Source organism: Pyrus communis, chromosome 10 (assembly GCF_963583255.1).
Source record: "Pyrus communis chromosome 10, drPyrComm1.1, whole genome shotgun sequence".
Classification (NCBI taxonomy): domain Eukaryota; kingdom Viridiplantae; phylum Streptophyta; class Magnoliopsida; order Rosales; family Rosaceae; genus Pyrus; species Pyrus communis.
The window spans coordinates 16181845-16205686 of NC_084812.1; the positions used below are offsets into that span (position 1 = coordinate 16181845).

At 42.2% G+C, this 23842-nt stretch overlaps 1 protein-coding gene across 1 annotated transcript; it reads right to left on the reverse strand.

The window, feature by feature from the left end:
• Nucleotides 1-16033: 16033 nt before the first annotated feature.
• On the reverse strand, nt 16034-16969 carry LOC137747928 (uncharacterized). Its single transcript, XM_068488054.1, has one exon. It carries the CDS (start codon nt 16967-16969, stop codon nt 16034-16036), a length of 936 nt encoding a protein of 311 aa, XP_068344155.1.
• Between the last annotated feature and the right edge of the window lie 6873 nt (nt 16970-23842).

Below are 23842 nucleotides of genomic sequence, written 5' to 3' on the forward strand. Positions count from 1 at the left end.
TTGGCCGAGTTAGGGTGATCTGCCTCAGGTTGTGTCGTCTCTTCATCTACTTTCTGGGCAGATTTGGGATTGTTTGGCTCGGTCCCAACTTCTTTTCCACCCCTTAGGGTGATGGCCTTGGCGGATTCGAATCCTCCATTTGGATTGACTGTGGTTGAGCTAGGAAGCTTTCCTTGCTCTCTAATCTGTCCAAGGAACTCAGAAATCTGCCCTATTTGTTTCTTCATATCCATCATCTCCTTCTCGTTATTTGCTATCCGGTTGTTTTGATTTTGCAATCCCTGCGAAATAGAGGTTAGTAATTGCATAGCTTGATCACTTTCCAAGGACGTACCTGAATGAGATGATGCCGAAGGTTGTTGGGGTTGTTGGGGTTGTTGGGGTGCATACGGCTTGGAATAAAAACCAGGGGGTTTGGCCTAAATCCTCCTTGTTGGGCAGCTTGTTGTGGCTCCCTCCATTTGAAGTTTGGATGGTCCCTCCATCCGACATTGTAAGTGTTCGAGTATGGGTTGTTTTGATTTTGTCCTTGGAAACCAATTGCATTGGCAGATTCCCACCCACCATTCTCGATTAGTTGAGGGCACTTGTCGGATGGATGCCCTTGAATTGAGCACACGCCACAAACTTGGTGTTCTTGTGCTTTTGGACCAATCACAACCTGAGAAACAAGAGAAGTAAGATTAGCAAGTTGTGATTGAATTTCAGAAATAGCACTCACCTCATTTACACTTTGTTGTCGTGGGGCTTCCCTTTGACCCACTCCTTCATATTGTTGAGCGTTGAGCGCTCGGTTGGCTATGAGAATCTTGGCATCCCTTGGTGTTTTGTCCACCAATGCTCCTCCTGCTGATGCATCAAGCATTTGACGTTCGATAGGAAGGAGGCCCTCATAGAAATATTGAAGGAGAAGTTCCTCCTTCATTTGATGTTGAGGACATGAAGCTACAAGGCCCTTGAAGCGCTCATAATAAGCCGGGAATGTCTCACCATGATTCTGTTGAATACCACTAATTTTCTTCCGTAGGAGAATCACTCTCGAAGTAGGGAAGAATTTCTCCAAGAAAGCACGCTTCATACTCTCCCACGAAGTCACAGTTCCCGGGGCTAGTTCGTAGAGCCAATCTTTGGCCTTGTCCATAAGTGAAAATGGAAAGGCCTTCATCTTCAATATACTCCCATCCACATTGACGGGGGTCATGCTCGAACAAACCACCTCGAACTCCTTGACATGCTTGTTGGGATCTTCCATGGAAAGCCCATGGTACTTCGGAATGTGGTGCAACAAGCTTGACTTCAATTTGAATTCATCGGTTTTGTCTTGGGCAGCCGCGGGGTATTGAATGCAAAGAGGGGCTGCATTGGCCACACCTGAGGCAGAAAGCTCTTTAATGGTTCGATTGTCCACGGCCATGGTTGGTACTTCCTCTTTAACCCAATCTGTGGCTTCCTCTTCTACTTCAGGTTCGGGACTAGGAGGATTAGACTCTTGCAATTTCTTGTTCCTTCTCAAAGTCCTCTCGAAATCACCGTCAAAGTCGGAGATATGCTCACGAACAGGTTGTGATCTACGGGTCATAAACTAGTACCTACACACAAAAGTAAACAAGATAAGTAACCAACTTAATAGACTTGGCACAAGTAAGAAAACAAGTTGCCACACACGGCACAAAAACACATACACACGGTGCAAAAGAAAAATTAAAACAAAACAGAAACTAAACAATTTAAACAAGACTCAAGACAAGGGATTAGCAACTTTGCCAATCCCCGGCAACGGCGCCAAAATTTGATGCGTGATTTATACGCACACAAACTAAACCCTATTTGTGACAATTGTAGTAATGATGTAAGTAGGGATCGTTCTAACCGGGGATTAACTAGGGATGCTAAATACTTGACTCAAATAAATAAAACTAACTTTTAAAACACTAAGACAAACTAAAAGACTCAAAACAAGTTTAAAAGACTCCAAATACTCAAAAACATAAAATAAGACAAATCAAATGAATAAGACTTAACAAAATAAGGGGGGGATTGTGGTTGGACGAGATTAAATTAAACGGACAGATTAAAATTTAAAACAGATAGTAAAGATGAATGTGATGAAAATATGGATGATGGAATAGCTAAGGGGTTCTTCTCCACACATGTTACACTTGCATACAAAAATGATTCTCAGTTGGTCTTTCGATAAGTTGTGAAACTCAATGCTCCAAGTTAATTAGGTCCGCTTAGATTAACTTTCAGATTTCCCTAAATTCGTTGGATTGAATGGAATACGCATTACAACCAAATTATTCTTAATCAAAGTCCCTAACTATGGAATACGCATGATAGAGACATTCAACAAAGATCATTAAGTTCAATGAAAATTATAAGTGTTGACGAGGCATTCGTTACTATGGAATACGCATGAAACTTATGCCAAGAATTCGTTTAACGCGATTGTTTATAAGCAACCTCGACTACTTGTGAATATAAGTTCGTAACGTTTAGGTGAAACTCACTTATATTCTAGCGTCATATTCATGCATGAAAATTAAGCTTGCAATCTCAATGAACATACATAAATAAGTTATCAATCAAACAGTTAAACGAATTGAATCCACAACTTATGAAATTCCAACCAAAAGTAATCAATTCATATTGCAAATATAAACATAGTTTCGAATCACCCCCTAGCTAAAGGGGGGTTTAGTTCCTCATAACCTTGAAATCAAAGAAACAACTAAACATTCCAACAACTCAAACTTGAATTGTATGAACGTTTAGGCACTCTTCTCTTCCATTACAAAACAAAGAAAATTGAATTCAAACATCGAAATCAAAGAAACACCTAAACATTCCAACAACTCAAACTTGAATTGTATGAACGTTTAAGCACTCTTCTCTTCCTCGTTGTTGTGGCACAAGGTCTAAGGTGAGCTTTGGGGATTATGTGAAGTGTTTTGGAGGGATGGGAAGTGGTTGGATAGTGGCTGAAATGGAGGATAAAAACTGCACAGATTGGAAGGGAATTTGCGGCACAAGGGTTGTGTTTGTGTTGTGTGAAGTGTATGAAATGAGATGTGCATGAATGAATGAATGCTAGGGTATTTATAGGGGTAGTGGAGGGAACATATGGCTGTTTGTTTAAGCATTTGTGTGGAGGAATGATGGAAAAACAGCTAGGACACATGTGAAAACTGGAATTGCACAAGGGGAGCAAAGGGAACCCACGGCATGGATGGATTTGTGCATGTGTTGGCTGATTAAGATTGTGGAAATACAAGGGAATGCTTGGGTTAGTTTTGAAGAAAAGGTGTGTGAATGGGGTAATTGAATGATTAAAGTGCATGTGGGTTGGATATTAAAGGATGGAATGCATGTGAATTAAGTTGGAAAGCTGGAATGATGAAGTGGGAGTGCACGGCATTGAGTGTTTGTTTGATGATGATGCATGTGATGGGTGGGAACAAAGGGGGAAACATGGCACAAGGGGGCTTGAATGAATGATTAAATGTGCATGTGGATTTAAAGAATGAGTGGTGGTGTAATGATGAAGTGAATGCATGTGACTTGTGAATACAAAGAGAAGGGGAAAAACTGGAAATGCTCAAGGAGTGCACGGCATTGGGGGGGGGGAAGAAATGATGGCATGAAAGTGAAGGGATTAGTGGTGCATGTGCATGTGAGTTGAAATGCATATGTTTAAATGGTTGAAATGTGTAGATGATTATGATAATGATAAGTGATAAGTGAATGATATGTTAAGTGATAAATGAATGATATGTGGTGAGTGATAAGTGAATGAAAGTGATAAGTGATAATAGGGCTAGTTTAAAGGGCTAGGGTTTAAGTACATAGAATGGGCCTAAAATAGGTTGGTTTGCATGGCATAATATGTTTGATTGGGCTAGGCCCTTTGTTTGATGTCCCCAAAGAGCATACAAGGCTTCAATTTCGTCCATCCTCTTTGCTCCATGATTAAGCTATCCAATCCTTGCCCAAAAGTGCCCCAAATAGCCTCAAAATGCACTTTCTTGCTCCCTAAGCCCTTAGAACCTAAAAACACACAAAAGAAGCATAAAGGACTAAAATAACTAGAGAAACATAACGTAAATGCACGAGAACAAGCCATTTAAGTCGCATGAATATGCTTCTATCAATCTTTAACTTGGGGTCAACTGTCTTTGAGCTCGGCTAGGGCAGCTTGGACTTTATTAAGTGATAGGACTGGACCGTTGTCTCATTCGATAAGGAACTCTACTAAGTTCACACTAGAATTCAGTTGCTTGGAAATAGTATACTAATGGGGCAACATGCGTTCCATGATAGATGAAACCATGGCTCGATGTCTATCTTGTTTAGTATTAGGCATCATAATTATCAATTAGGTTAGCCAACCCAAGTCTCGCCGAATCTTGCTGAATAGTCTAGGTGCCAACCTCGATGGCTTTCTGAACTGAGATCCGAGTCGGCCTTCCTTCTTCGTTGAAACCTTGCAGGGTGATGTAGCCGACATAATCATTGTAATAGCAAGCTTGAATCATATTAGCTTCGAATGACTGATTGTCAGCCGAATAAACTACAACCGATTTGCTGTCCCAGAAGATGAGGACTTGATATAATGATGAGAGGATATAGCCAGTTTGGTGGATCTAGTCACGACCAAGTGAAGCATTATACTCGGTCTTTGAATTAACTATAAAAAATGCAGTCATGTGATTTCGACCTGCGATATTCATCTCTAAAGGAAGCACTCCCTTAGTCTAAGATTTGTCGTCGACAAAGCTGCTAATAATTACCCCTGATGAAATGAGTTCGTCTTTGGAGCCATGTAATGCTTTCATTATAGAAACAAGCATGATGTTAACCGTTGCTCCACAGTTGACAAAAATTTGGGAAATCGGGTATCTTTCAATATGGACCATGACATACAACGACTTCAAGTGATGAAGATTAACGAATGAAGAATGGGGAAACATTTCGGTTATAGCCGTTTTAAGTCTATCCTCTTTGCTTATTTGCTCAGTTTCTTTGGTGACCACAAAATCAACTTGCGTGGCCCCCTCGACAATCACTTCACCATCTAGGAAATTTCGTTGGGGTGTGGTCGGCCGGAATTCTGCGAGTAAGACATGGACCATGCTAATTTCTGTGTTGTCGAGGATCGAAGGGCCCATTAGGTGGTAATCTTCATCCTTTGGATTTTTGGACGAGATGTCTCGCTTATGGGCATTACTCGCTTGGCCATCTTTGGTTGGAGCGAAAACACGTTCATACGGCATCTTTGTTGAAGCTGTTTCGTTTTGAACCATTGGCTTTCTTAGCGTTGGGACTTGGTCTTGCGTTCAGTTCGCTCTTGATACGCGATGCATCTAAATGCGCCACGCACTTTTCTTCATCATCTGTAAGACCAAAGAGGGAAACAGCTAAGAAAACTTCAAAATGGTACCGCAGATATTGTAGGTCCTTGAGAGAGAAAGGAAGATTGGCAGTATTAATATCATTTTATAGTTCTATCTCAAAGTCGAGAACTCAGGCCTCGCGTATATGTTGGAACTAGCCTTCATTCCCAGATTCGACCACTTTTGGATGATTTGTTTGGCATCGGGTCAGGTTAATGCCAGATTAAGAGACTTTTGGCTTGCTTTTGGTAGGCTTTACAAATCATTAGCTGAATGCTTCTTGTGAAACTTTCACATGTATTCCAAAACCTCCCCGAGAAACGACGGGTGGTGATTCCATTTGACTTTAATCAATGGCTCTTGTGGGGGTAGCAAAGGAAGTTTGCTTTCGGCTTCTTTCCAGAAGTGCTAGAAGCGAGCTTTCATCTCCCTAGGCCGGAGAAGGAGTTTGATTCGCTTTTCAGGTTCTTCAATTGTGGTTTCAAAATCGTGATCGATCGCCTTCTTTCCTTGAAGCAGCTCGGTCATGGTTGCCAGGGGTTGTCGATCATCTTCATTACCCATCATTTCTTTCAATTGCCATTTGGTAGCTAGGGTAGCCTGGGCTGATTGTTTGTGAGCCAAGGTCGTCGTTAAATGAGTAAAATAAGAGTTTTTCTCTTTAAACTCCACACCATTTCTAAGTTCACTCCCAAAAAAGAAAAAAAATATTTAATACCTTTATTTCCAATTTTACTCTTCCTAATACAAGGCCGTCCACATATAAATAAAATAGGCATAGGATAAAACCCTAGAAAAAAAAAAAAAATTCCACCTTACAACCCCACCGACCACCATCCTCTGTCGATCCCTCCCGCACCAACTTGACAATCCGCTTCTCTAGGTTTTTTCCTTGGGCATATATCAGGGCAAAAGTTACCAAGGAACAATAACAATAAAAGATCATATGCAGAAGGATAAGAAAAGCATTTGCAATTTAGCCTGCTGCAGAAGATGTAGTAAGAAAAGATGATAAACATTCTGCATTAGTAAGAGGAGCAGTTTTTTGGGTTGTCGATCTGTGAGGGTGGTGGTTGTGCGGTGGGTTTCTCTTGGGTTTTTTATTTTTTGTGTTTTAGCTTTTTCTGTAGGGTTTGTTGCATTAATAAGCGTAAAACTGAAATTAAAATGTCAAAAAAGTTTTGGGGTGAACTTAGACGAGGTTGAGGGTAAAACTGAAATTAAAACTTCCTGTACAATGTTATCACACGGTCGGAAATATAGCCATTCCTCCACGTGCGTCTTCACATCAGTCAAATTCATATAACGTGGAACTTTATATTTGGCGAAATTTGTGTACATCATTATTTATTTTTTTTAATTGGTCAAGTACGTAATTCTTGAAAACCTCAATTCCCATGACCTAGGATGGAAATGCTAAACACACTACTTATCAGAAATGAATTTTCGTTATGTCAGCTTCTAGGGTTTAATTGTGTGGCAAAAACTTATAAAAAATTAGCAGAGATAAGGTATTTATAGGAGTTAGACCAGCCACATGTGTAAAGTTTGCCTTGATATGTATCAACATTGGATCGGCTAATATGGTCATCCATAGGATTGATGAGAAAATAATTTTTTCAAAGATATTATTTAACCACATCAGAGTATTATTGACCTACTAGTACAACTTATTTACACCCATACCACTTATACTTTCTTGTCCGTTTTCCAAATCCCTGAATTTATGCCAAATAAAAAGTAGCAAAAAAAAGTTTATATTGTATTGCATTAATTATATTCATATCATACTACATATTTACCTTTTTTGTGATATAGTTTGCATTAATTATATCCATATTAACTGGGAGGTAAATTAATTTATTCCAATTATTTAAAAATTATATAACATATTTTGAATTGTCTAACATTTCTCTAACTTGCAGGTATTTTTCATGTATGGTTATATATGTCAAGCACATTTTAATTGTTGTATAAACAGAGGTGTAACATAATTTTTTTTATCATTATGCATCAAACTACATGTCTGCTTGTTATAGGCAGGTAAATTAATTTGTTATAATACACCTGCATTATATATATTTGAATCAAATAAGATTTCTGCACATGTTAGGTAAATTTTTGTAGATACATTATTTTGATTCAAACAATAGGTAAATTATACTTCATAAACAAAAAGTAGTGGATACATTATTTTGGTAAAAAAAATATTAATATATGTATTGTAGATACATTATTTTGGTAAAAAAAAAAAAACGTAGATTAAAATGCATAAACAGAAAGTAGTGGATATATTATATTTGTAAAAATTATATTGTAGATTGACACACCCCGACCGAGATCGAAGCGTGCTGGCCGTCACACGAAGGTGACGAAGTCATGTGCACGTGCGGAAGCTAATAAAGTAGTAATATAAAAAGTACGAATAATTAAAAACTAGCATACAAAGTACTAAAACAGTGCTAGCGAGTGAGATACAAATTCAGTGCAAGACTACAGCAGTCCAAAAGAAAAGTTGCGATAAAAGTACACCCGAAGGTGACCCTACGCTGGTGAGTATCTGTCAGAAAAGCCGGAAGAACCCTCTGGGAGACCACCGAAACCGCTAAGCAACTAGAACCTGGAGGGGCGCAAAACAAAAGCGTGAGTGGGCAAAAACAAAGCTCTTTGAAAACCATTTAGCAAAAATACATTCTAACCCCTCGCCGTAAAACCTGTATACTTCCCAGAAAATAACATATATACGTATGTATAGATATGCCCAACATGCTCAAGGGTATGCCAATCATGCTCAACAATGTGCCATGTCAAAACCTCATAATGGTATGCAAGTGCTCAGGTATAAATAACATCAATAGCACAACATCTGGCAGCCGGAGTCACCTAACGTGACCTGTACGGCTGCATATAGAGCTCAAATCTCAAACTCAATAACTGAACTTGCCCACGAGTCGGAACCACCTATAGTGGTCTGTACGACAGGCCTGGGTGTAATACATATATACGCTCTAGTGCTATGATCACGTGAAGACTGTGCGAATAATCGCGGGTCACCTACGAGTCGGAACCACCTAATGTGGTCTGTACGACAGGACTGTGCACCTAACTTGGATCCAAGCTGAGCGTGTGGTGCGGGAGGTGAACATCACGTGAAGGACTGTGCCCTACTTTGGGCTGGAGCACTAACACCGGGGGTGCAGGTTATGAGCTCTCTAAGCATCTCTAACCACCACTGAAATATAAACGTGAATAACACTTACCTGGCACTTACCTGTGCGTCCACAGCACCAAATACACATATTTAAATGTATGCCACTACTAATGCATGTGATGATGCATAAACAATAATAGTATGGTGCATGGCATAACATAAATAACCCTTTTTAATCAAATTCTGGGAATATAAATGTATATAGGTATATACGGAAAACAAAAGCCTACTCACTGATAAGTGGAAGGGTCGTAGCCCCCCTGCCTCGAGTGCGAACGCTCGTCCTCGGGGTACGTGTCACCTATATGCGAAACAACTATAAAAACGTTAACTTTAAAGCACATAACCTAACTTTCGTAATAACTTCTCATACATTGCTCAAAATGGACAAATGAATATACCAACGTGCTCTACACAACCTCAGGATCACAACCATATTTTTAGAAAACTTTTCCTCCGCCGCACGCGCCCCCACGCGCCGGCCAAGGCACGGCCACACGCGCAGGCACGTGTGGCGTACACGGACGGCGTCAACTGACGCCGTGAGGAATATTCCGTTATTTCTAACGGATTCCGTCAACGGCGTCAGGAATATTCCGTCAGAATTGACGAAATATTCCGTCACCTTCTCCGGCGAGCCTCCGGCGACGTCGCCGGCGCCGGAAAACTGGAAAAATTTCAAACTTTGTTTTCTCACTCGTTTCTCAACCATTTTTCATGATTCTTGAACCAAAATGAAGCTTAGGATTAGTAGAATCACGATAGACTACTTTTAAAGGCTAAAAACCAGTAGATCATACCTGTCCACAACTTCAAAAACCGGCCAACTTGAACCAAGCTATCCCGACGTCCAAAATTGTCCAACGAAGCACTCCGAGGCTCCTTGGGACCTCACTAAGACACCTATAAGCTTCAAAAGTCCAAAAACATGCTAGACTAAGTTTGCATGAATAGTACACAAATCGGAGTTTGTGAAATCGACGTGAAAAGGTCGGAGTTCTCACCTGAAAATGGTATGGCTGTGTTCCCCTCGACCTCACGAGCTCAACTGTGTCCTTGGTTTCCTCGATCTGCTAAGGTTTGAGGGTTCTTGGTGTGCGTCCGTACGTTTATGGTGGATGAGAAGAAAAAGGGAGCTCGGGGGAGAGAGAGAGACAGGGAAAATGACAGAGGGAGAGGGAGAGTGTGACAGTGTGTGCGTGGCCCAACACACGCCAACACCCCACAAAACACCACTAAACGTGACGAAAACGAACTAAGGGCAAATTTGTAATTTCACACGTGCGTTTCGATATTTCCGGGACGGGATGTCACAACCTTCCCACCTTAATAGAATTCATCCCGAAATTCAAAACAACTAAGCAACGACCCCTAGTGGTCAAAGAACAACCGAGGATACAAATCCCTCATCCGATCTTCTGTCTCCCACGTAGCTTCCTCGACTGAATGATTCCTCCACAAAACTTTCACTAAATTCACCGTCTTGTTCCTCAAAACCTTCTCTTTCCAATCGATGATCGTCACTGGTTCCTCGTCATACGTCAAATCTGGATTAATCTCTAACGGTTAAGGAGGTATCACGTGAGATGGATCAGCAACATAATGTCGGAGCATAGACACGTGAAAGACATTATGCACTCTAGCCAACTCCGGAGGCAACTCCAACCTGTAAGCTACCTCACCAACTCGTTCTGTGACCATGTATGGTCCGATGTACCTGGGACTCAACTTCCCCTTCTTTCCAAACCGCACGACACCTCTCCACGGTGAAAGTTTCAGAAATACCCAATCTCCAACCTCATACACTCTGTCCGCAGCATGCCGATCCGCTAAACTCTTCTGCCTATCCTGAGCTGCTTTCAGGTTAGACTTAATTACCTGAACATTCTGAGTAGTCTCCTCGACAATCTCCGGACCCACTAACATTCTTTCTCCAAACTCTGACCAACACAACGGTGTGTAACAAGATCTGCCATACAAAGCCTCAAATGGCGCCATGCCAATGCTCGAATGAAAACTGTTGTTGTAAGCAAATTCCATCAGATCTAACCGCTGGTGCCAAGCATCACCAAACTGCAACACCGAAGCTCGCAACATATCCTCCAACGTCTGAATAGTTCTCTCTAACTGTCCGTCTGTCTGTGGATGATACGCCATACTGTAAAGTAATCTCGTGCCCAAAGCTTCCTGAAAAGCCACCCAAAACTTCGATGTGAATCGTGGATCACGATCCGAGACAATACTCACTGGGACACCATGATACTTCACAACCTTCGAGATAAACAACTCCGCTAACCGGCTCAAAGAATACTTCTCCCTCACTGGAATAAAATGTGCCGATTTAGTAAGTCGATCAACGATCACCCAAATGCCATCAAAGCCATTTTGTGTACGCGGCAACTTGTACACAAAATCCATAGTGAGATTTTCCCATTTCCACTCTGGAACGGGAAGCGGCTGCAACAACCCAAACGGTTTCTTCCTTTCTGCTTTAACCTGCTGACAAATAGCACACCTGCTCACATACTCAGCTATCTCCATCTTCATACCCGGCCAATAATAAAATGGTCGAATGGTATGATACATTTTAGTAGCTCCTGGATGCATGGCGTAAGTCGAGATATGTGCTTCATCGAGAATTTCTTTCTTCAACTCCACACTATTAGGCACGAACATTCTACTCTCTAGCATCAACATGCCATCCGAATCACGAACTCTAAGGTCTCGCCTCCTTCCTTGATCTCGAGCTTGAATCAGTTCTTGAGTCTCCTGGTCAGCTACCTGAGCTTCAAGTACCCGATCAATAAGAATTGGCCTAACTTGGAAATTAGCAAGTAACGCCACTTCTCGATCTTCTGCTTCTAACCTTACTCCCGTAGCACGCAAGTCCACCAAAAGAGGAACACGACTCGCGTACAACGCATTAATACAGCCCTGTGACTTCCTGCTAAGTGCATCAGCCACTACGTTCGCACGACCAGGATGATAATCAATCATGCAATCGTAATCGCTGAGCAACTCCAACCACCTCCGCTGACGAAGATTAAGTTCCCTCTGAGTAAAAAGATATTGGAGACTCTTGTGATCTGTAAAGATCCTACACTTCTCTCCGTAAAGGTAGTGTCTCCACAACTTCAACGTAAAGATGATAGCAGCCAACTCCAAATCATGCGTAGGGTAATTCAACTCATGGGGTTTCAACTGCCGCGAAGCATAAGCAATCACCCTACCATGCTGCATCAATACACATCCCAGACCATTCAAGGAAGCATCGCTATAAACCTCGAAATCACCACTATCGTCTGGGAGTGCCAAAACAGGTGCATGAGTGAGACAATACTTCAACTGCTGGAAACTCTGTTCACACCTATCATCCCACTCGAATTTAACATCCTTCCTCGTTAATCTCGTCAGTGGTAAGGCAATCACCGAAAAATCCTTAACGAATCTTCGATAATACCCCGCTAAACCAAGGAAACTTCTCACCTCGATGACGGTTCGCGGTTGCTCCCAACTCTCCACAGCTGCAACCTTCTAAGGGTCCACCAAAATACCCTGAGCAGAAATGATGTGCCCCAAGAACGCGTCCCTAAGACGGCATTCAGGACTCGTTACGGTCATTACGAGTTTCTGGTTATGCCATTTGGGTTGACGAATGCACCAGCTGCCTTCATGGATTTGATGAACCGGGTGTTCCAGCCTTACTTGGATAGATTTGTTATTGTCTTCATTGACGATATTCTGGTGTATTCTAAGTCGAAGGCGGAGCATGTTCGACATCTTACTTTGGTGTTGAAGAGGTTGAGGGAACACCAATTGTATGCTAAGTTTAGCAAGTGCTTCAGCTGATAGTAACCAAACCTCAAGTCAATCTTAGAGAGCACACAAGCACCTCTCAGCTGATCGAACAAATCATCGATACGAGGCAATGGATAACGGTTTTTAATCGTCACCCGATTCAATTGCCTGTAGTCGATGCACAGCCTCAAAGTTCCATCTTTCTTCCTCACAAACAAAACTGGAGCGCCCCAAGAGGAAGTACTAGGCTGGATGAAACCCTTATCCACTAACTCTTGCAGCTGAACTTTCAATTCCCTTAACTCCGCGGGAGCCATACGATAAGGAGTTAAAGAAATAGGATTAGTACCTGGAAGCAACTCAATAGTGAACTCCACGTCTCGATCTGGGGGTAAACCAGGTAAATCCTCGGGGAATACATCAGGAAAGTGTCTGACCACTCTCACGTCCTCAACTCTGTTAGGAACAGCCTCATCTAACACCACATGAGCTAGATACCCCTGACAACCCTTAGATAACAACCTTTTCGCTCGCATCGCCGAAATAACGCCATGTCTCACCCCACTCTGCTCACCCACGAAAGTAACCACAGATAGTCCAGGTCGGTGAAACGTAATGGTGCGTGATTTATACGCACACAAACTAAACCCTATTTGTGACAATTGTAGTAATGATGTAAGTAGGGATCGTTCTAACCGGGGATTAACTAGGGATGCTAAACACTTGACTCAAATAAATAAAACTAACTTTTAAAACACTAAGACAAACTAAAAGACTCAAAACAAGTTCAAAAGACTCCAAATACTTAAAAACATAAAATAAGACAAATCAAATGATTAAGACTTAACAAAATAGGGGGGAGGGAATTGTGGTTGGACGAGATTAAATTAAACGGAAAGATTATAATTTAAAACAGATAGTAAAGATGAATGTGATGAAAATATGGATGATGGAATAGCTAAGGGGTTCTTCTCCACACATGTTACACTTGCATACAAGATTGATTTTCGGTTGGTCTTTCGATAAATTATGAAACTCAATGCTCCAAGTTAATTAGGTCCGCTTAAATTAACTTTCAGATTTCCCTAGATTCGTTGGATTGAATGGAATACGCATTACAACCAAATTATTCTTAATCAAAGTCCCTAACTATGGAATACGCATGATAGAGACATTCAACAAAGATCATTAAGTTCAATGAAAATTATAAGTGTTGATGAGGCATTTGTTACTATGGAATACGCATGAAACTTATGCCAAGAATTCGTTTAACGCGATTGTTTATAAGCAACCTCCACTACTTGTGAATATAAGTTCGTAACTATTAGGTGAAACTCACTTATATTCTAGCGTCATATTCATTCACACGGTTAAACAAATTGAATCCACAACTTATGAAATTCCAACCAAAAGTAATCAATTCATATTGTAAGCATAAACATGTATTTTGAATCACCCCCTAGCTAAAGGGGGGTTTAGTTCCTCATAACTTTGAAATCAAAGAAACACCTAAACATTCCAACAACTCAAACTTGAATTGTATGAACGTTTAGGCACTCTTCTCTTCCATTACAAAACAAAGAAAATTGAATTTAAACATTGAAATCAAAGAAACACCTAAACATTCCAACAACTCAAACTTGAATTGTATGAACGTTTAGGCACTCTTATCTTCCTCGTTGTTGTAGCACAAGGTCTAAGGTGAGCTTTGGGGATTATGTGAAGTGTTTTGGAGGGATGGGAAGTGGTTGGATAGTGGCTGCAATGGAGGATAAAAACTGCACAGATTGGAAGGATATGCACGGCAATGGATGTGTATTTGTGTTGTGTGTTGTGTTGTGAAATGAATGAATCAATTGTGGCTAGGTTGCATGCTTATTTATAGGTAAATGAGAGGGAACATGACGGCTTGGAATAGGTGGAAATGTGGCTGCAAGTTTGGTGAATGATTATGAGTGAATGCATGTGAATGTGGCTAGGTTGGAAAGCTGGAATTGCTGGAATTGTAATGTACCCCACGGCATTGATTGTGTTTGAGTGTTGTGGCTGCAATGTTTGTTGGTTAAAGATGCATGTGGATGTATTATACAATGGGAAAGTATGTGATTGATAATTAGGGTGAATGGTGGCTGCAATGATGAAGTGTGATGGCTGAAAATGCAAGGGAAGTATGGAATGCATGTGAAATGTAAAGGGAAAAGCTGGAAATGGCTAAGAAGGTCACGGCATAGACTTGTTTGTTTGATGATGATGCATGTGATGGGTGGGAACAAAGGGGGAAACATGGCACAAGGGTGCTTGAGTGAATGATTGAATGTGCATGTGGATTAAAGAATGAGTGGTGGTGTAATGATGAAGTGAATGCATGTGTTGATGACTAGGTTAGTGGGTGGAAATCTGAAAATGGCATAAGGGAATGGGAGCTCACGTTTTTGGCTAGTGTTTGAATGTGTAAAGTGTGTGTGAATGCATGTGAAGATGCTAATAAATAATGCATGTAGGGTTAGGAAATAAAATCATAACTTAAAGGGGGATGATTAAAGGGTGTTAAAAGGTTTTGCATGGCTTTGAAGTGATTGTGGATTGGGCTAGAGTTTAAGTACATGAAATGGACCCAAATTGCTCATCCTTGCATGGCAAGGAATGGTGTTTGTGTTAAGCCCATGGCAAGGTGTTATGTGATTGGGTTAGGGCCATTGTTTTGTGTCTTCAAGTGCATACAAGGCCTTCAATTTCATCCAACACTTGGGCTCCAAGTATAAGCTATCCATCCTTAGCCCAATAGTGCTCCAAAACACTCCACAATGCATCCTTTCGTCAAACACGTCTTATTATCCTGAAAACACACAAAAGAAGCATAAAGGACTAAAATAACTAAAGAAACACAACGTAAATGCACGAGAACAAGCAAAGTAAGTCGCCTAAATATGCTCCTATCACGTAACTACTTTCCCGTAACAGTCAATGTTGGCACGATAGAAATGCAACCAATCCGTGCCCAGAATCACATCAAAGTCCACAATATCTAACGGGATAAGATCGGCTGACAAAGCAACACCCTCTACAATCACTGGACATCCTGGGTACACACAATCTACACACATCTCTCTCCTCTAGGCATAGCGAACTCTAAATCGTACCCTAGAGGTGTGGGGCGAGGTTGCGTCACTTGAGCAAATGTATGAGAAATTACGAAATGTGTAGCTCCACAATCAATTAAGACTCTAGCAAAACAACCAAGAATGTTCAACGTACCCATAATCAAGTATGGGTTGTTCTGGGCATCCTGCAGAGAAATATTGTGAAGACGACCCTGGCCCTGCTGACGTCCGCCGCGGCCTCTGCTCGCCTGAACACCGCGTCCCTGAGCACCACGCCCCTGGCTGGGCTGACCCGACTGTCTCGAAGACCCTGCACTGCTGGTAGCAATCTCACCCTGCTGATACTGTCCTCCCTGATACCACTGAGAACCACCCGCTGGAGCTGGAGGATACGGCATATAGCCGCCCGAATACTGAGGATAGCCACCCTGGGGATACTGATACTGCCCCGGAGCATAAGGGACAGCATCACCCTGATAGTGATAAGCACCACCTCGACCAGTCTGGCCGTAGCTACTAGGACCCTGGATCTACTGGAGCGGTGCAGGGGGTGGCATAAAGGTCTGCTGCGGTTTCTGCTGCTGACCCTGGGGACAATTCGCCGCTCTATGTCCCATCTGTCCACACGTGAAGCAACCACTGCTACCACGCTTACACTCGCCGAAATGCCGGTTGTTACACCTACGGCAAACTGGGGCTCTACCTCGACCACCATCGCCCTGCCTCTGGCCTCTAGCGCCACCAGAAAATCTACCTCCACGACCCTGTCCAGTGGCACTAAAGCCACCACTCGAAGAGCTCGAACTCGCACCACCCCTCTTGAAGTTCTGAGTCTGCCGGGGCCCGAGCGATGCCTGACCTTTACCTTTGTCATCCTTCTTCTGATTGCCGTCATTTTCCTCATCAGTGTCGCTCGACATGTTCTCAGAGTCCTCAATCCTCAACAAAATCTCATAGAAATCCTGGTAGGACTCACAGTGTGTGGTAGTCGCCATATAACGCCACCTCTTCCTGGTGCCCAGACGGAAAAGACGAAGCATCTCTGCTGGATTACCATTAACATCAGGATGGTAGCGGGACAGATCAGTAAACTTGCGGTAGTACTCATTCGCCGACATCTTCCGCTGCTTCAGCTCGGTGAACTCCTGCTTCTTACGGTCAATGTATTCAGGGGGCACATACCTTCTCTTAAACAAATCCGTAAAAACATTCCAATTCGTCCTCTGATCTGGAGTCAACCTACGAAGCTCCTGCTCCCACCAAGCTGCCGACTCCGTATCCAGAAACCATGAGGTCGTCTCGACCCACCTCTTCATAGGCAAGTTCCCCTGATTATGCAGTACACGGAAAATCTTCTCTATGTGTTCTAGCCAGCGCTCTGTGCCCTCATGGCCCTCACTACCCTTGAACTTATCCAACTTCAAATTGTACATAGTCTCCAGAGGAGTCCTCTGGGGAGGGCGCATCGCAGACTGAAGGGCTGTAGCAATAACTTCCCCCAACTGAGCAACATCGGGGAAGCTAGACTCAGAAGAACGACGTGGTTCCCGACGAGGAGGCATAATTCTGACAGAAGACACCAAAACCATTAGAATACTCACAAGGACACAAGACTGCCAAACCTAAGCTCTGATACCAAACTGACACACCCCGACCGAGATCGAAGTGTGCTGGCCGTCACACGAAGGTGACGAAGCTATGTGCACGTGCGGTAGCTAATAAAGTAGTAATATAAAAAGTACGAATAATTAAAAACTAGCATACAAAGTACTAAAACAGTGCTAGCGAGTGAGATACAAATTCAGAGCAAGACTACAGCAGTCCAAAAGAAAAGTTGCGATAAAAGTACACCCGAAGGTGACCCTACGCTGGTGAGTATCTGTCAGAAAAGCCGGAATAACATGCTAGACTAAGACACCTATAAGCTTCAAAAGTCCAAAAACATGCTAGACTAAGTTTGCATGAATAGTACACAAATCGGAGTTTGTGAAATCGACGTGAAAACGTCGGAGTTCTCACCTGAAAATGGTATGGCTGTGTTCCCCTCGACCTCACGAGCTCAACTGTGTCCTTGGTTTCCTCGATCTGCTAAGGTTTGAGGGTTCTTGGTGTGCGTCCGTACGTTTATGGTGGATGAGAAGAAAAAGGGAGCTCGGGGGAGAGAGAGAGACAGGGAAAATGACAGAGGGAGAGGGAGAGTGTGACAGTGTGTGTGTGGCCCAACACACGCCAACACCCCCACAAAACACCACTAAACGTGACGAAAACGAACTAGGGGCAAATTTGTAATTTCACACGTGCGTTTCGATATTTCCGGGACGGGATGTCACATAGATACATTATTTTAGTTAAAAAAATAATAGGCAAATTAAAACTCATAAACAAAAATTAGTGGATACATTATTTTAGTTAAAAAAATAATAGGCAAATTAAAACTCATAAACAAAAATTAGTGGATACATTATTTTTAATCAAATTACATTCCTTTATTTTGTGGATGATTCCGTGTCACATCCCGGCCCGGGAATGGTCCCCCCCCCCCCCGGCCCAGGCATTGAGAGAGTGAAGTAAAGAATTGTAAGTAATGATGGTTAATTAAACTAATATTTAGTTGGACTTGTTCCCAATAATTATTCTCGAAATAAATAGTTTAGGAGTGGGGTGTTACAGCTTACGCATATTATGCCATTTGTATATATGTTTTTATATTTGGAAATATTATGATATGGTTGAATTTTAGATTTACATTTTGGTATGTCCATGTGTGTTTGTCACATCCCGGCCCGGGGCGGATCACTTCCCGGGCCCGTTCCACCACCGTAGCATGATATTGTCTGCTTTGGGCTTACCATTCCCTCACGATTTTGTTTTTGGGAACTCACGAGCAACTTCCCAGTGGGTCACCCATCATAGGATTGCTCTAGCCCCCTTCTCGCTTAACTTCGGAGTTCCCATGGAACCCGAAGCCAGTGAGCTCCCAAAAGGCCTCGCGCTAGGTAGAGATGGGAATATACATACGAGGATCACTCCTCTAGGCGATGTGGGATGTCACAATCCACCCCCCTTAGGGGCCCGACGTCCTCGTCGGCACACCACGACCAGGGTTAGGCTCTGATACCAAATTGTCACATCCCAGCCTGACGCGGATCACTTCCCGGGCCCGCTCCACCACCGTAGCACGATATTGTCCGCTTTGGGCTTACCATTCCCTCACGGTTTTGTTTTTGGGAACTCACAAGCAACTTCCCAGTGGGTCACCCATCATGGGATTGCTCTAGCCCCCTTCTCGCTTAACTTCGGAGTTCCCATGGAACCCGAAGCTAGTGAGCTCCCAAAAGGCCTCGCGCTAGGTAGAGATGGGAATATACATACAAGGATCACTCCCCTGGGCGATGTGGGATGTCACAGTGTTACCTGCAGATAATTATTGTGAATGCTTTGAAGTGCAAAGGTGAACGCAGGACACCCAGGTAAGTTCAGGTGTGTTTATAGTATTAGTCGGATCGATGGAGTTATGGTTTGACTACATTTATGTGTTAGGCAACTTTGACACTGTTGTACTGGTTGTCCACGAGTTGTACATGTTGTATTGAGATGCATTGAGAGCTCATAAACCTGCACGCCGGTGTTAGTGCTCCCGCCCGTGGCCAGGGCATAGTCCTTCACGTGATGTTCACCTCCCGCACCTTACACTCACCTTGGATCCAAGGTAGGTGCACAATCCTATCGTACATACCACTATAGGTAGTTCCGACTCATAGGTGATCCGCGATTATTCGCATAGTCTTCACATGATCATAACACTTGAGCGTACTTATTTACACCTAGTCTTGTCGTACAGACCACTAGAGGTGGTTCCGACTTATGTGCAGACATGTTTGATGAGCTATGGATAAGTTGTACAGGTCACTATAGGTGGCTCTGACTTATATGCTAGCATTGATTGATGAGATATGTGATAAGATATTGATTAAGTCGTACAGGTCCCTATAGGTGACTCCGACTTATATGCCAGCATTGATTGATGAGATATGTGATAAGATATTGATTAAGTCGTACAAGTTGCTATAGGTGACTCCAACTTATATGCTAGCATTGATTGATGAGATATGTGATAAGATATTGATTAAGTCGTACAGGTCATTATAGGTGACTCCCAACTTATATGCTAACATTAATTGATGAGATATGGATAAGCCATACAGGTCACGCAAGGTGACTTTGGCTAGCATGTTGATGAGCTATTTGTTCAACCATACAGGCCACAATAGGTGGATCCAGATGACATACCTTTTCATATTGATTTATATCACTTGGTTTACTTATTCTTGTTGAGTTATTTGACATGGCATAACGGTGAGATGGTTATTTTGGTTTTGGTTTTGAGTTATAGTCACGTCTATTATTTTTTCTGGGAAATTATACAGGTATTATGGCGAGGGGTTACCGCCTTTGGTAATTGAAATTGATTTGAGAAGTGTTGTTTCGCTCACTCACATTTTCTATATTTGCACCCCTCCAGGTTTTAGTAGCAGATTTCCGTATCGATGAGGATTCGTGGCACTTTTCAGTACATATGTCTTCTTATGATGGTATAAACATTATCTTATCTTAGTGTACTTCACCTATGCTCTGTATCACGCGTGAAATAGGTCCAAACCCGCTCATCGCGCACTCGTGTACTTGAGCATTTTTAGGTTTTAGTTTATTCACATTTAATACACTATCACACTTTATGGCTTTGTTACCTTCGTGGTGTCGGCCAGCACAGCTCGATTCAGGGTCCTAGTGGACATTCCGGATCAGGGTGTGTCATTCCGTATGTGGACACATTTTATTACCAATACATATGTCCACATATTTTACCTATATTGTTATTCAAAATATAAGTAAATTAATTTGGAATCAAATAACATTCCTTTAAATATTTTGCATGTATTATTACAAAAACTGAGCAAATTTTATCATTAATACTATATGTTTATACAAACTATTCTTGTAGTGCCCTTTCAGATTTTCATTTGGTAAGTGATAAACAATTACGAGTTTTAAGAAAAGTATAGCATTAATGTTTCTTTTTTTTTTTTTTTTTTTTTGGCAGAAGCATCAATCTCAAATTTGTTATACTACGTAATAAATCTAAACATTAATGCATTTTTAGAATCATTAATCCCTCCTTTCACCCACGATGATTGGGGGGGGCTTTGGCAGAAGAATCTCTGATGCCAAAGTTGGAATTTTGAAAAGATTGTGTTTTAGAAGTTTGTGGATAGCAAAAGGCTCTTGAATTTTGGATATAAAGTTGGTATTTATAGGAGAGAATGAGGAAGGGGACCGGCCCTCTAAGGTTTAGGGGTGGGCAGCCCTATGTGGTAAGTTTGGTGGGAATATTCCAAGATATTTGTGTAAATAAATATCTTAGGGGTAATTAGGTAAATATCCTAAATAAATGGGATTAGGATTACTTGCTTAAAAGAGGTCTTCTCTGATTATGAATGTATTATGATAGGAACAAGGGATAATTCTGTCATAAATACCTTCGACTTTTAGTACGGGCAGGGGTGCCTTGAGCAATCGTTGATCTCTGCTTGCTCTACCTCAGCTACGTGTGGTGAATGAGACTGCTCCCTTCTCTTTTAATAGAGGCAGTCTTGTATTTCTTGGGAAATAATCCACGTGTTGGGATTATTTTGGGCTCGACAGATGCCCCCACACCTATTAGGCTGCTAGCAGGAACGGGAAGGAGGTGTAGGAATCCAAAGCTGCAATGGAGTTTTTGTCCCAATTTGATGTAGATTCCCTCTTTTATTTGGAATTTAAATTCTTCTAGGAAACGAAATGTAATTGCCACCAAAACCTATATAAGTCTGCGTTAAGCAGGGGATTAGATAAATTTGGAGTGCAACTAAAACCCCGCAAGAAAGAGAGAAAGCCTAAGGATATTTGTTCCTCTTCCTCTAGCAATCTTCTTCGCTTACCTGTGCGAAGAATTGTGTTTTGTTGTTTTTCTTCTTCTCCAAGGTAAGAAAATTTTAATTTTCTCTTTCTTCTTGATTTTTTAAAGCCTCGGGGCTTGAATTTTTGGCTCGACGGTGGTCGAGGACTTGGCAAAATTGTGCAGCCATGGGGCTGCTGTGTTGCTGTTGTGGCAATTAGGTTAGCTTAGCGCGTCGCTGGGGTTGGCGCGGCTGAGTCGGCTCGGCACGTTAGGCTGCTATGTGAAAGAGGAAAGGATGTGCCTTCCAGGTGACAGCACTTAGGCTCGTGCCCGTGTGCTGGATCTTGGCGCTAGTGTTCGGCTGCTGGGCTTGGGCCCATGCAGTGTGGGAGAAAAGAAAATAAGTAGTGCTGGGGCACCTGTCCTTATTGATTGGGATGCTTAGTCTCTAAGTTGCTTTATACTTACACTGCCTTCTGATTTATGCTTATCTGTTTATGTAGATTTAGAAATTGGCTCAAATCCTAAGACTTCTCCATACATGCAGAAGGTGCACATTGCCTTAGGTATTGCGAGTGGTGCTGGCTATTCAGTCTTTTTCGACAAGAGAAAGGTGGACTACAGCTAAAAGAGGAAATTAGAATGATCGAGAATGAGGTGTTTGCTCGTATGATCGTTGTTATGGTGCCTATTGCCAGTGGAGGCAGGATAAAGAGATCTTTGTCGCTTGCTCGAGAGCCGTTTATAGAGAAGAAGCAAAGACTTCCTCTGTGCCTACAAGGGTTCATCCATTGCTAGGAGGCTTGTGATTAACTTAACTGCTTCCAATGTGAAAAAAAGGCTGCTGGATCTGAGCCTGTGAAGTTTGCTGCTCCGAGGAAGTTGCTGCAACAGTTGCTGATAGGATTGTGCAGTGAATGAGTTCTATCGCACCCCCTATGCCTGTTTTTATTCTGAGACAGCCTTATGTGGCCAAGTCCAATCTGATCTTGGAGGAAGGTGCAGCGGCGAAGAACGAGGATGGTAATTCCACTTCCAAGGTGGTGCTAGGGTGGCCCCTCATGTTGAGAAGAAAGTGCCTGCCCACATAAGCATCCGCGATCAGCCTGCTAACTAGCCTTAGGAGAGTTTTTCGAGATCCATGCGCTGTTGAAGCTCGATCTACTTAAGGACACGGAAGTATGTGCCAAGTTTGTTGATGGCGTATGCAAGGTTGTTGACTCTAGTTTCTTCTTGAGATGTGAGGTTCAGTCATGAAAGGGTTCCCTACTCGCTATAATGCAGAAATCTGTGATCTTAGTAGCCGAGTATGGAGCAAGATGACGCCAAGGCTATTAGGGAGATGACGGCAGCCATGGTAGCTAAAGCTTGCTCAGTTGTTGAGTAAATTAAAGAGTTGGAGTATGAACTTGCCTTTTAAAACTTGAGACCGTTCACCAAGATATCAATGACTTAAAGGCTCAGCTTGATGTGATCCAAGGGAAGTATGGTGTTGTAGAGAAAGAGATTGATGTCCAAGCGATGCTAGTGCAGGACCTCGAGCATGCTATTTCAAAGCTTCGGTTTGCCCGTATGCCAAGGATGTACAACTGCTCACCATGCATAATGATGTTGTTCGACTTAAGAAGGCCATCAGTAGACTTGAGTCCATGGAAGTGGTGCTGCAAGGAGCGTTGTCTGCCAATGAGAACTTGAATAAGGAACTAAATGAGTTACAAAATACTCGTATTGACTTAATCGAGGAGAATAAGCAACTGAAGAGCGAGAAGTCCAGTCTTGAGGTTGTTTTTGCCCAGGTCAAGTTTGGCTATATTGATAATTTCTTTGGCATGCCGTCTAACTACGTTTTCTCTAATAAGGACCTCGAGCTTTTTGATATTTCTGATGAGGATCTCCTTAAGTTTTTCTTTAAGAGCATTGTTGGTGGAGCAATTGAGGATCAGGCTACCCAGATAGGTGCGGTTGAAGGTAGTGCAATCCAGGCAGGGGTGGCTGATGACAGTGCTGCCCAGGATGAGGCAGCTGCAAATGAAGCACGGGTGGTTGATTGTTTTAGGAGCAATGTGGCTACTGAAGATGTCCACGCGTTGACGAGTATCCTTGTATACATGCCTCTTAACTATCATTTTATTTTTGGAACTGTTTACAAGCATTTTGATAAAAATCAACTTGCGTTCTTTGGAGTACATTTTCTCAGATCCTATCTCTCTCCTGATAGAGTTGATGAGATTATGAGTGCATAGCATTATGAGTCTATGTATTATTGGTAGTGGTCTTAGTTAGTTAGTAGAGCGGTGTTTTACTAATGTATAAATACCAATAGTTGTAATTATTCTAAACAAGTTGAATGAAGGAGAATATTTAGTTTTAACAAACTTTCCCTCTCTACTTTCTCTTTCTT

What these genes read in the sequence shown, in the direction of transcription:
- LOC137747928 (XM_068488054.1), bottom strand. Translation starts at nt 16,969, where the DNA reads ATGCGCCCTCCCCAGAGGACTCCTCTGGAGACTATGTACAATTTGAAG.